The 14,204-nt window shown below is 44.8% G+C and overlaps 1 protein-coding gene across 1 annotated transcript in view; it reads right to left on the reverse strand.

Moving 5' to 3' along the window:
- Positions 1-6,161: 6,161 nt before the first annotated feature.
- Positions 6,162-14,204, reverse strand: part of FCHSD2 (FCH and double SH3 domains 2) — a 49,971-nt gene continuing 41,928 nt past the window's right edge. Inside the window, exons 5-10 of the mRNA XM_008565072.1 lie at positions 12,406-12,489; positions 12,108-12,285; positions 11,594-11,814; positions 10,459-10,591; positions 10,230-10,312; positions 6,162-8,259 (exon numbers count right to left, since the gene is read on the reverse strand). Of these exons, the coding sequence (XP_008563294.1) occupies positions 8,176-8,259; positions 10,230-10,312; positions 10,459-10,591; positions 11,594-11,814; positions 12,108-12,285; positions 12,406-12,489 (783 nt within the window). The 3' untranslated portion in view covers positions 6,162-8,175. The remainder of the gene's footprint in view (positions 8,260-10,229; positions 10,313-10,458; positions 10,592-11,593; positions 11,815-12,107; positions 12,286-12,405; positions 12,490-14,204) is intronic.

The following is a 14,204-nucleotide window of genomic DNA, read 5'->3' on the forward strand; positions in this document are numbered from 1 at the left end:
TCTGCTTGCCTTTTTGCAGCATTCAGGGTACAGAAAGACCTTTGGGCTGCGGGACTTGGGGACATCCAGGCTTGTCTCTAACCCCTGTTCCCCTCCCAACTCAGAACTGGGGCAGTGCCAGTCCAGCCTTTGCCTGGGGAGCCAGGTGCTGTTCAAGTCTCACCAGGGAAACAGCATGAAGAAAGGCCTAGAGGCAGCAAAGAGCAGGGGCTCTTGGGACTGTGGGAATGTGACCCTTGGGCACCCAGGGTAGACTGAGGCTGAGGAGGGGCTGTGGGAGCTCTGAGGAAGGGAGCAGGGGAGGCAGCCCAGAGGGGTACTGGTGGAAAGTAAAACCAGAGAATGGTAATAGCACAGTACTTGGTCCACCAGGCCTGCCGTTAGACTGGGGCCACGCTTTTCCTCCAGAGGCAGAGCCTGGGTGGGGTAGAGAAGGGCTTGTGTGTGTCTGCCTGGGGGAGGGCAGCCACGGGCCAGGCCTGGGCCTGGGGCTTCACTTCCATTGGCATCAAATTTGATCTGCATGAGCAGCCTCTGAATACGAGTCAGTGCAGATAGAGCAGAGCCTGGACACCCCACTTCCTTTACCAAACTAGGGCTGGCACAGAACTGTGGAGACAGACAAGTATTGGTTAAATGGCAAAATCTACATTCTGCTGACTCCTAGGCACTCACTACTCTTGGCCCAGCTGTTCCCTGACTGCTAGGTGACATGCCCAGCTGCCCATCCTCACCTACATGGGACCCTTTCCCTTCACATCCTGCACCCTCTCAGGCACCAGAGCCTGGTGCTGCTGTGTCTGATGCTCCTCTCCATCCCTGCTGCCACTGCAGGCCACCTGGTTTGCTGTCTCCCCATGCAGTTCCCTCCTCACCGTGAGAGAGACTTTCTCAGGTGTCATGGTCACATGGCCAACCCTTTGAAGTTCCTCACTGACTTTAGAGAAGCTCCTTGACATGAAATTCAAAGCCCTTTGGATGCGACCTTGCTGGCCTCTCAGCTGTATCTTCATTTCCTTGCTATTCTGAATGTGTCTTACACATGCTTTTCTCTCTGCCCAGAATATCCTCCTTCCCTTCCAGCCCCCAATTCAAATGCGTCCTTCAGGATTGTCCCACAGAGAACCCTTTCCTCAACTACCAGGCTGGGTGGAGGTCTCTAGTCCCCGAGCTCCCGTTTGCATCTGCCTCCCTCTATTTTCAGTCAGGGAGCTCTTGGAAGAGTCTAGGACGGGAACAAAGTAATCCCTGGGATCAGGCCTGGCAGAGAAAGCTTCAGGAAGTGTTTTTCAAGTGGTTAAAATCTCTTATTCGAGGACTCAGCAAGTCTAAGTCTTAAGATTCCAGGATTCCAACATTCTTCGAATCTAAGACTTCCCCTACTCCTACCCCAGCCCTCATGCCCTGGCTCCCCGTGGCCACCAGGGGTCACCAGCGGACTAGTCTTTGCTGAAGCCATTCTCCCAACTCCAGGGAGTCACAGCACTTCCAGTAGCCACCATTAGTAATGATGGCATGTGCTCTTCATGCAGCAGCATCTGATGTGTTCCTCCCAACTGCCTTGCAATATAGATATGATGTTTTACAGATGAGAAAATGGAGGCTCGGAGAGGTTAAGTGATTTAAGATCACATAGCTAGTGACACAGCTGGATTGTGACTACTGAACTCTCTAAGAAAATGTCAGCATTCAGATCCCAATTGGGCAGTGCTTCAGGGCATACCCTTCTCCCCTAGTGGTATGCCCCTAACTGCCACCAAGTGGCAGTAGTGGGGATGTGATTCTAGCTTTGTGTCTAACCTAACTCTCCCTGTATCCTCTCTTTTTTCCATTCTGGCCCCTGAGCTTGGTTTAGTGTCTCTTGAAGTGAGGGCTATGCAGGGAGACACGAGTGAGGGAAACTTGAATCCTGTTACCAGCTACACCATTTGAGGCAAGTACCTTACTGTGTTTTCCTCCCACCTCATGGGATTATTGGGAAGACTGCATAGCTAACCCAGGAAAGGATCTTTCTTATTCCTTGAGACAGCAACACCTCTGCTATCTCGAAACTTTCCCTTCCACTTCATGGGGGCAAATCTGACCACACCTACTGTAGGAGTTAAGTTGCCTCACCTCAGGGAGCACATGTTCACCTTAACTTGCTTGGCGGTTCCATCTCCCAGTAGGAGGGGCTGTTTCCGGGAGGAGCAAGTTGGAAGGCCAGAGTCAGGCCAAGTCATTCCGGGGAATGAGGTAGGCGTGGAGGAGGAGGGGATGTCAGCTGGGAAGGCCAGACCTCCTGCTAGTCATCTCAGTCCTGTGCAGCAGAGGGGGCAGGAACAGAGCCCTAGCATGAACAGCTCCTCCAGGCTCACAACTCAGGTGCTGCCTGCTTGAGCTTGTGTCCCTTTGTCAAAACTGGAATGGCCTGTGCCCTTGCTATGCACACGGACTGAGGCCCAGAGAGGGGGCAGGAGCTTGTTCAGGGTCACAGCAGCTAAGAACCCAGGAACACCAAGATCAAGGGTCTGGACCCCCACACTGGCCCGCCACCAAAAAAAAAAAAAGGCCCCAGGCCCCAGATTCCCTCTTTCCCCAAAACATTTTTGGGTTTTTTTGGCAGCTGGCTGGTATGGGGGTCCAAACCCTTGACCTTGGTGTTATAACACCATGCTCTAAACACCTGGGCTAACTAGCCAGCTCCTCTTCCAAAACTGGATTCAGGTTTTGCAGAGAGGTGCAGGTCTTCTGGAGGCCCAGTTTGAAGTTCTGCTCCCAGTTCTGTCTTCCTGGGAGATCTCAGGCAAGTCACTGTGATATGAGAGTCTAGGCTCTCATATCCTCATCTGTGAAACAGGATTCCTATCCCAAGGTTCTGGACCTTCCCAAAGGAGACACGGCTCTTCACCAGGGCTGTTCTACAGGCGTGAGTACTGCCGCCTCTGTCTGACCTGCCCAGCCAATCTCAGGCCTTAGTGAACCTGAGATCCCAGGGAGGGGAAATGACAGAAAACAGCTCCTACTGCCCCATGGTCATTGCCCAGTCCTGGAAGATGCACTGTAGGCTCAAGTCCTCTGTGCTCAAGTCTCCCCAACCAGGTGTGAAGCCCCTGGGGCCCCAGTGACAGGACGGGGCCCCAGTGCCCAGAACATGGCCTGGGGCAGAAGTTTGCAGAATGGACAAAGAGCAATTGAATAGAGGTGGCTCCTGGAGAAATTCTGACACCACCAGGTGTGGGCCTACCTGTGAGATTCAGACATATCACATCTGGGTACAGGCTGTTTTCTTTCTCTGGATGTACATTCTCTAGTCAAAAATACTTTCAGGTTATCTGTACATTATCCTATTTGATCCTCCTGGATCTTAGGAATTGTATTATCTTCTCATTCCACTTTACAGATGAGGAAAGCAAGGCCCAGGAAGGTGAAGAGATGAGCCTAAGGACACAGCTAATCTGAGGTGGCTCAGGGACATGTGTACAGGTCTTTTCACCATGCTCTTTCCCTGTCCCATCACAGGAGCAAATGCAGAAGAGAATGTGTTTAGGACACAGCGTGGAAGGGGTGTGAACCCTATTGATGGGTTCATTTTTGTTATGTTTCAGAATAAAACATTCCATGAAAATATTCCCAGATCAGAGCTGTCAGAAACAGACATGGTGGAAGTACTACATGTGTGTTTTTGGCCATTCGGACCAAAGGAAAATAGTCAAACAAGATGCTCTTTGGCATTACATGGTTCCTGGCAGATCGAGCAGTAACAAAGCAAACAGAGTCTAAGAGGAAACTTAACTGGTTGTGTCAAGTTGTAGGATTTCAAGATAAATTACACCTCTCCCCCTTCTAACCTAAAATTTCTGTAAATTGGTTGTATTTCTGTCATAAAAAACTTCATAACAAACGAAATAAATGCAGATTCAGAGCAGCCAGATTTTGTCACAAGGTGACTTGCAGAGGGCTGGGCAGTAGTTGCTCCCAAACTGAAAGCTGCAACTGGGCTCCCTGGGTAGTAGGTGAATAGTGCAGTCTGGCATATAATCATAGCCTTGAGGATAAGGATCTGTTTTGTCCCAGTGTAAGAGTCCAGTGACTTGAATTTTCTTTTCAGTTTCTTGCCATTGAAAGAGTTGGATAAGCCCTTGGAAAGCACCTCATTCCAATCCCTTAAAGGCTGGGGATGTGGCAGCTTGGAGGAAAGGTCATCCACCAAGCAGTGGCAGGGCTAAGGCAAAATGATGTCCTCCCACTTCCTGGATCTCTGTCTGGCTTGTGGATGTGGGCTGGGGTGGTGGGGTCAGAGAGGAAGGGGATCTAGGTGATGTGCTGTGAATCTACAGCTTGACAGCATCAGGTCAGTTCCTGTGACAAAGGAAGCCAAAATTTAACTATGACACTGGGGTGAGGCAATTAGCTGAACTCTGTCCCTCATTGTAGACAGCCTCCAGGGCCAACAGCAGTCTCAATGTGAGCAGCTTGCATCGGCAGGGAGGGCAGAAGATGGAATGATAGTTCATGTGTCCTGACCGCCCTCCCACGTTTATGGTAAAGCACTTCACACACATTCCTTCCGTTGGGCCTCATGACAACCCTGTGTGTTGCTGTGTGGCTGGAAGATTATCAACGATCCCAGTTCTGACAGTACACTGAGGTGCGGTGGGAAGGGTGATGTCATGGAGTGTTTGTGGTGACCACTCTGTGCTATACACTTTACATGTGCCTTCCTGGATCCACAGTGTTATTCCCAGGTTTTAGATGAGGACATGATGGCTCATTCCCCACAGCTGTTAAGTTTTGTTGTCTCGGGCTGTTGGTGGAAGTGTAAATGGATACAATCTTTTTGGAGGCCAATTTGGCAAAATCTAACTAAATTAAATACACATACCTTTTTGACTTTAAAATTCCACATTTAGGAATTTACCCAGTGTTTACACTGGAACAAATTTATAAAGAAATATGTACAAAATGTTAATTTCAAAAAAAAAATTTTTTTTTTTTTAAAGATGACCGGTAAGGGGATCTTAACCTTTGACTTGGTGTTGTCAGCACCACGCTCTCCCAAGTGAGCAAACCAGCCATCCCTATATAGGGATGGCTGGTTTGCTCACTTGGGAGAGCGTGGTGCTGACAACACCAAGTCAAAGGTTAAGACCCCCTTCCCGGTCATCTTTAAAAAAAAAAAATTTTTTTTTTTTAAAGATGACCGGGAAGGGGATCTTAACCTTTGACTTGGTGTTGTCAGCACCACGCTCTCCCAAGTGAGCAAACCAGCCATCCCTATATAGGGATCTGAACCCGTGGCCTTGGTGTTATCAGCACCACACTCTCACAAGTGAGCCACGGGCTGGCTCAATTTCAACTTCCTAATAGCAAACAGCTAGATATAACCTAAATACCCATTGCTAAAGGAATGTTTAAATTATGATATATCCAAACAATGGAATGTTATGTAGCCTTCAGAAAGAATGATGTAAACCTGAACATATTATATAGTCCCATTTATGTAAACTAGCAATGTGTACATAGTTTTATGCACAGAAAAATGGAGGTATACATACTACACATCTCCAGCTCTGGGAAAGAGGTGGGGCTCCTTCCTGAATAGACTGATCCCTGTCCTTACTTAGTATGGCTGGCTGGAAGCCAGAGGGACTCAGCCTTTAACCAGGACTCTTTTATCCACTCCTGGGGCCAATAGACTCTCCTTCCACATGATTCATTGCTCCTCAGGATGGAGGTTTAGGAAAGTAGAGAGATGTTCAGAATGCCCACCACCTGTAAGCCAGTGGTCACATCCTCCAAGGGGACTTCAGGGATCCTCTTGCCTCTCCAGCAGCAGAATCAGAGCTCCCTCCTTGTCTCACTCAGCACGCTGTCTGCCCTCCCTTCTAGCATGTGTGTCATAGTACTGTCCTATGTATGTACCTGTCTTTTTTCCCCCACTGGAGAAGAGCCTTGAAAGCAAAGACCATAACTTACTTCAATCTCTTGTACCCAGGATATTACACCTGGCACATGGGCAGCATCAGGGACTGTTTGTCCCATGGACGGATTAATTTACTTACTTCTCTCTGTATCTGTTAAGTGGTTTAAAGGAGGGCCCAGGAGTGTCTTTATAAGAAGCACGATCTTTTTGGAAAAGTCCGTTTACCCAAATATTTTTATAAGGAAACTTAGAAAACTTAATTCCATTTTTTTATTATTCAACATTTTATACATAATAAATACAAACTTTTTACAGCCACTGTAAAGAAAGCACATCTGCACAGAGGCCCCCTCCGAGCCCTACCCTGTGCATTGTGATGCTGGGTTACATATTCTGGAGGGAAGAGTTATTTTTTTTAAAGGAGGCATATTTTTACAACTTTTGTTTTTTAAAATAAAATTAGCAGCTCTTCGAAAAAATATTTTAAAATATAACAAAAGATTTCAAATAACCCTCTGAGGTGGAAAACCCAAATTCAAGGACAATTTGGCTAGCTAAAGACAGAAAACAAGAATGGGTGGCAAGAACTGCTCTATTTATAAGCACTTTGAAGATTTTCAGCATGTCAGCAAACCTTAAAATCTTTAAAAAACCCACCCTTTTAATTTCGTTTTTAAACTTAAGAATAAGTTTGATAAACAAAAAGACCTCAAATAGATCAACAGGTTAAGAAATGCAAAAAACAAAACCAATCCAAAATCATGGAGAAGATTCATCAATAGATATTGTCACTGAAGTGATCAAATGACTAACTGAACATTTCTTCAGCTATGACCTGACTTTTGGTAAAAAATCCCATGGGGACATTTGGCGAGTATTTCAAATTTTTAAAGGTTCTTAGGAGGGACGGAATTTTCAAAGCATAATACAACTTTTGGATTAAATTCTGCCAATTTGATTTCTTAACAAAAGTAAAAAGGCCACTGGCAAACATCCCTTAGTCATTAGGTAACACTCCCTACCTTCCACAGGAGTGGGGAACCAGAGGCCTATCCTACTGCAGGGCATCTGCTGCTGTGGGCTTGCTAGCTGTGGAGAACACCACTCCTGGTTCCCCCTGTGACACGCAGAAGACATTTGCCTTTTCCGCATCAGTCTGCTCTTGTGCAGGGTATGCAATCTTTTAGTCCTTTCTCATAGGAAGCGGTTTCCTCCATGAGCCCACGGGTTCTTCATCCCAAGGAGAGGCCAGGGCAGTGGGACCAGGAAGCTCCACTTTCCACAGGTGGCAGCTGGTTTACATAAGCCACAACCTGGCTATCTTGGCCAATGTACTGGCTGGGGAATAAAATAATGCTAGGGCCCTCCCCAGTAGAGAAGCTCAACAATGCAGATAACATGTTCTCCATTTACTAGACACAGATTCTAAAGACACTGGTCAGAAGAGCATATTTTGTAAAAATTAAGATGAAAAATATCCAAATACAAAAAGAATATTAAATTGGCTCATTTCAGATCTGGAAGTTCCATTTCTGTTTTAGCCATAGCCTCCTTTCTATTAGTCTATGTGATGGACAAGATGTGGCTACTAGTTCAGCCCCTCCATATTAGCTCCACTAATACTAAATGAATGGTATAAATATTAATACAAAGGACACTGTTATTTAAAATCTGTTAGTTGTGAGAGAGATGTGTGTTAATGCAATTGGCGCTAAACTCAGGGCAGGCCACTTTTTTCCCAGTAAGGTTTCACGTTCTCAGTCTGGGGACTAATCTTGGGGAGGAGCCAGCCTCTCCTGAAATCCCTCCTTTGTTTCCTTATGTAGCCAACATGATCTGATTAACAATCAAATGAGCAAAAGCCACTTGAATAAAGATGAGAATCTCTGCCACGTCCTTGTGGCCACAGTAATATACTGTACGAGTGCACATGATCAGTAATTCTGTGACTGTGCCCTGGAATGAGGCCTGGTCTTGAGTTTCATATAAAAATGGACCACTGTTAGGCATGAGGGCTGTCCCATCTCTGTTTCTAGGGTCCACTAGGATTTGTGCTATGGTAGGAGAGATGACATAGAAAATGACAACAAAAAAAGGCACAAAATATTCAAAACATGGGAGAAGCTCACCAGGCCAACCAGTCACATATAATCCTCTTTGTTTTTGCTCTGTTCAAGAGTCATCATCATGCAAAGGTGCCTAAAAAACAAGACTAGCCAAACTCCAAGCCTGGCCTTGATTGTAACAGTAATGTATGGCCAAAGCCATCGTCACACCAGCGTGATTTCCACATCCTCGATCTTCTCTGCTGGCCTTCGGTGGTTCTGTGTAGGTGGAGGGGGAGCTGCCCGGACCTGAGCAGAAAACAATTAGATGGATTGTCAGCGTCCCCTCACCTATCCAAGGACACGGGCACCTTAGGGGTCTCAGAAATGCTCTAAGCACATGCTTTCAACCTAATCTTCACTATTTCCCATACTGAGAAGCAGTTGTTTTAGATGAAATGTCAAACCCATGAATCAGGTTCTTGCCTAGCCTGAAAGCCTCAGTGACACAAGAGTAACTGTAGCCCTAAAATTCTTCTCCAAAGCAAAGGCCTGGAGTTGGAAGCAAGAGATAGCAATGTTTAGAGAACTAACAACATTTCAGCATGTCTTGGGAAGAGAGTTGTAAGAGATGAGGCTAGAGAGGTAGGCTGGGGTTAAGTCATGAAATGCCTTGTTAAGCCATGTTAAGAAATCTGTGCTTTATTCTATAGGCAAAAAGGAGTGTTTGGTGGCTTTTAAGCAGTATCAGATCTGTGCAAAGACTCAGATAACAGTTTGGAGAAAAGATTGGAGATGGGCAAGAGTATAAGTAAAAAAAAAACAATTAAGAAGACTTTTGTAGTTATCTGAAGGAGAGTTGATGGTAGCCTGAGCTAGAGTACCGGCAGTGGAGGGAGCAGAGAACTGGAAGGATTTGAGAGCTGTGTCCAAGGTAAACTTGGCAGCATTTGGTGATGACTGTTTGTGGGTGGCAGAGCCAGGGAGATATCAAGAATGATGTTAGAGCACTAGTAGGATGGGGGTTCTATTCAGCAAGACAGGCAATACAGGAGAAGAAGCTTGTTCAGGAGGGAAGATAATTAATTCATTTTTGATGAGTTCTGGGGGTCTGGGACATGTAAGTTGAGACCTCCCCAAGCCTGAAGCTCAAGGAAGAGAATGGATAGGCAGTTATAAATGTGGGAGTTGTTGGCATATAAATGGTTATTACACCCGTGGGAATAGATGAGATCACTTGGGAAAAGTGCATTTAGTGACTTCTTCAAGAGAAGCAGCCTGGGGACAGGACCATTAGAAGTATCAGCAGAGATGGACAGAGGCAGAAAAGGCTGCAAAGTTCCGAGAATAGGAAGATACAGAGAGGCAGAAAGCAAACCAGGAAAGTGGGGCGGAACAAGCAAATCAATCCACTTCCCTCCATTCCCACTCCCACTCCCCCCTGCATTCTACCACCACCTCTTGCTTGGACCACTGCTCCAGCCCCCTAATGGCTTCCCATATCCATCCTGCCACCTTCCATTCACTTTCCACTTAGCGGTCATAGCAATGTTTTAAAAATGCAAAACCAGTCACAACACTATCCTGCTTACCACCTTCCAATGGTTTTCTATCACACTTAGGATAAAGACCCAAGTCCTTAACAAGGCACTCAATACACATCTGCTGAAGGAAGCTAGTGGTTCAAGGAATGGTGTCAAAAATCTGATAAGGGATCAAGGAAAATAAAATTGCAAAATATCCACTGGATTACCAATGTGAAAGTCATGACCTTTAAGTATAGCGGTGGGGTGGAATCAAGATTGCAGTAGAGTGAAGGGTGAGTAGTAATAACTTTTGCAGGAGTGTATTCACCCTGAGAACAGAAACTCTTTGAGACCATGAAGTGTGTCATATTATTTCATCTCAGTGTCCCTCAAACAGGCAAATACAAGCCTGGAAAATAGGTCTTCAATACATGCTTGCTTTTAAAAAGCACTTCTGTTTCACAATTAGACTACTTTAATGCTCATAGAGCTTGTTAAAATTTAAATACGCTGTCACAGCTATCATTTTGCAATCTCAGCATAGCTCAGTGAGAAAATTTCTGGTGTAGACTAAACGTCCCAAGATGAGCTGACTTTCATAGCCTTCCTTTTCAGTAGCCCTTTTTACCTTCCCGAACCCATTTCACCCTTGCTTAGCAGAATTAGTGACAACACAGGGGCCAAGGGGAATAATTTCAACTTTCAATTTGGAAGAACTACACATTCTATAACCCTGCCATATAGGAGACTTACAGGTCGCAGCTTGCCATATGAGGTCTCAGGCGTGAGCCTTGATGCCTGTGAGAATCCTGGTGATTCGGCATGGAGGCAGTTTTCTAAGGGAGAGAACCAAAGAAGCTCATTTTAATTGTGTTGTTGAGCAACAAAATGTTAATGCAGATCTGTTTGCTCTTCAGGTGAATGTGTGAATTTCTGAAGTGAAAATGCATTTAGACCCATGTGCAGGAGAAATTACCCTTACCATTTGCTGAAGGAGACCGGGAAAAGTACTGGGAGCTCCTCTTATCTGGGCTGGGATAAGGGCTGCTGGGAGGCTGGTCATACAATGGCAGTGGAGGCAGGGAGGCGTGTGGCTTGGGGGAAGGAGAGATCTGCTGCAAAGGGAAGCAAGGTTATCAGGTGCTCATCTCCTCAAGAAGGAAAGCCTGGCTGCTCTCTGACCGCACACATTCCTTTTCTCTAGAGCTAAGTTATAACTATTATAACTTGTCAGCCTCATTAGAAGCAAATGAGCCTAAAATTACCACCCAAACCCCAACTTTGTGTTGCACCTTACTTTCCTCTTTCATATCTCATTACAGTACTGATTTTAGTTTTTCTTAACCAGTTATCAAACAATTCTATACGGTTCTATTGAAAATATCAATTCAAATTAGTCAATTCAGTAAACTCAGTGAAGAACAATAAAAAAGGGACTAGTATTATTTTTTGTGTGTGAAGATAAAATAATTGGCTGAGTTTCTGACTTCCCCAAGTTCTGTATATGTCAGGCACAGTGGTCACAATCACCATGCAAACAAGATTGGCTAACATGTTCCTTATTCCTTTGCATGCCAGGCCTGCTGTGATAGAAAACTAGAGAGGACAAACCAAATTGTTGAATTAGGCGTTTCCTGTAAAGTCAAGTGTCCCTAGGATGAGCTAAGCCTAGGGCCACTTGGGTGTGGAAAGGAGGCTCTGGCAGGCTCATAATTCTCTGAAATGGACTGGTAGGACCTGGGCTAGCCAGGGAGGCTCTGACAGTGAGGGAGAGCAAGAGCCAGCTAAGAGTTTTACTACATAAACTAACCAGAGATAACACGTTCTCTCTCTGGTTTGTTTCTTCTCTCTGCCAAACCAAAACACGTACAATTTAGCATTTTGGCTAACCGATTCAGAGAACAGAATGTGGGAGAATGGAGGTGTAATACAGCCATATTCCACAAGGCCCTGACTGAGAAGTCTGTGGTTTCCCAAATTCAGTTTTGTAGACACCTGGCAGCTGAGGACTGGAGGGGTGAGGGTGAGGCAGAGACTACAGCCCACTTTTGCTTGGATCTCTTGGGAGTAATTTTCTTTGCACATCTTTTAATTCAGCTTTATCCCTTTTCATGTACCTGAATCTCTCTCAGCCATGGAGTGTCGCCATTTTCTGAGGCTGAAAGTTCTTCCACTAGCACCGAAGGGAAAACTCCAATCCGCCCATTGAATTCCCCTTCCCAGAAGCCATCATCATCTTGGTTTTCTTTGTTCAAGATACGGATGATTGCTCCCTCAGGAAAAGATAACTCATCATCTGTCTGGCCCTCATAATCATAAAGTGCTTTTGCAAAACAGACTAGGGAGGAAGAGAGAAACAAACCTAGTAAGAACACTGAGAACCAGGTTGCTTTTGCAACCACCCCTGTGCTCACCTGACAACTAAAAGAGCATCACATAGAAAAGGAATAAAGTTGTAATTTTTTTACTCACTGAAGATCTACTGTACAGGACAAATGTGACCAAATAAAGGAGAACATAGTATAGGATAGGAATAAAGTTGTGCTCTTTAACCTACTGAAGGCTTGCTCCAGGGTAATACAGTTTAGGTCAAATGTGACCAAATAAAGAGTGCCTTGTTTCAGTCTTTACCACTGGCATCTCCATTGAGGCTGCCTGAAACGAGTTCTGCTTCCGTGGAATTGCTGGATGTATGTGACCGACTGTCCAAAGCAGCCAACGACTGCAGCATGCTCAGTAGGCTGTTCGAGGTGGGAAACTGTAGGTACTTTTCTGGCACGTAACCCACTTGGCCAACTTTATTTCGAGCCTGGATAAAAGACATGTGACACAACAGGTTTGTACACACAATTTGGACAGGGCATAACAAGAACCAAAACAAACTCCTAAAAATGTCACAAGAAGGGGCTATATGAGCAAAGGAATATACCTTTACCCAGTCTTCCATATCTCCATCTTCAATCACTTCTAACACCTCATGTTCCTCAATGGTCAACTCATCTGGTTGAGAAGCCTGCAATGTAGGATGGTCATGGACAAAATTAAAAAGGTTAGATAAAGAACAGATGTGAGCTGATCATAACAAAAATGGGGGATCAAAATATTGAAATGACTTTGAGAAATGTATTGAACATAAAAATTTAGGTGCTGTAAAACTATCATAATGAGGTGAAGTTTTACTTTAAAAAACTAAACAAAATAAAACTACAACAAAAACTGGATAAACTGAAATTCAAGAGGCAATCAGGTTTGGTGCACAGAGCACTGTGCTGGGTTCCAGCTCCAGCATATGTATCTACTGGTAACTTATTCAACATGATGCCTCCCTTTCTTCAAAATGACAATCCTGCTATTCTCTGGAGGATAAGAGAATCAATTTGGGATGAATAAGCACAGAACCATGATGATGTGGGAGGCAAAGGCAAAGGCACTGAATTGGAACTGCTACCAGAGGGCTACCATGGAGGTGGCATGATGTGAAAATGCGAAGAACTATGTACATGGATTAGGTGACAGCTTGAGCAGTGCCTAGGATTGATCTGGAATCACTGCAAAACATTGGCCAAAAGAAGAAAATTGTGGGAAAGGAAATGATTTGAGATTGGTCAAGATTTGGATTTATTATGTTCCAACTTAACTCTGAAGACTGAGCTGGTCCACTTGAGTGCTTCTGCACTAGCTGCTAACTGTTATGGTTTTATTATCCCTGACAGCAGAAGTCTACTAGCATCGGCACCTGGACATTGCCTGGGAGACTGCATAACCTGAGAGGAAACTCTCAGAGGCTCCGCAGAGGGGGTGCAGAGTCTGTTTGACTTCCCAAGGAGTCTTGCCTGTCACATGTTACAGGCAGGGGCTTACTGGCATCTTCTAGCTCTCTAGTAAACAGTCTTAAAAGCTTTTCCCAAGTCCCAAGATCAGTTAAAACTACCACCTAAGACTCTATAGTTTTTCAAGCCTCATAATCTCAAAGTGTAAAATATCTCTAAGTTAGATAAGCAAAAATAAGAAAATGGGTCACTTTCCAAGACACATTTCCTGTTTCATGAACATTAAAACATTTAATCAAAACCCAGATTCTAGGTGTTGCCATAGCTCTGTGAGACAGAAAAACAGTATTGAAAATGGCTAACAAATCACAGAATAATCCAGGACCAGATTTTTAAGTAAATTACCTCTGAACTCAAAACATGAGGGGAAAAACCTTGCTCGTTTACTCTTGATAGCTTTCCCAATGGAATTTCTTTACTACTCTGAAACTACACTATGCCCTGAATATACATACCAGCAAAAGGTGCCTCTGTAATAAAGATGTTTTGCTAATTCTGTGGCAAGACTTAAAAAGTATCAACACAACCAGACTTTAATATGTGTGAGAGCAAAGCAGGAGGGATAGAGCATCTTTAAATATATTGCTGCCCTTGTAAAAAAAGTCATGGAGGTCTGTGCCAGTTGTCCAGCACTGCAGCACTTGTTGTCCAATATGAGCAGACACTAGCTTGATCATACCATCCCCACGCAGTGATGACCAATTCTTCCACTTAACAAGGTCAAGTCCTTTGCATGACAACCAAGACTAAAGTTTTGTCTCTTTGGACCTCTTGATGCTTTGGACCCGGCACACTATTCCCTGTTCTCTGAACACACCATGCTTTTCCTTGCATCTATGCTTTTTTTTTTTTTTCCTTTTTGTCTTTTTTCGTGACTGGCAACGGGATCGCAACCCTC

Source organism: Galeopterus variegatus, unplaced genomic scaffold, assembly GCF_000696425.1.
Source record: "Galeopterus variegatus unplaced genomic scaffold, G_variegatus-3.0.2 Scaffold194, whole genome shotgun sequence".
NCBI classification, from domain to species: Eukaryota; Metazoa; Chordata; class Mammalia; order Dermoptera; family Cynocephalidae; genus Galeopterus; species Galeopterus variegatus.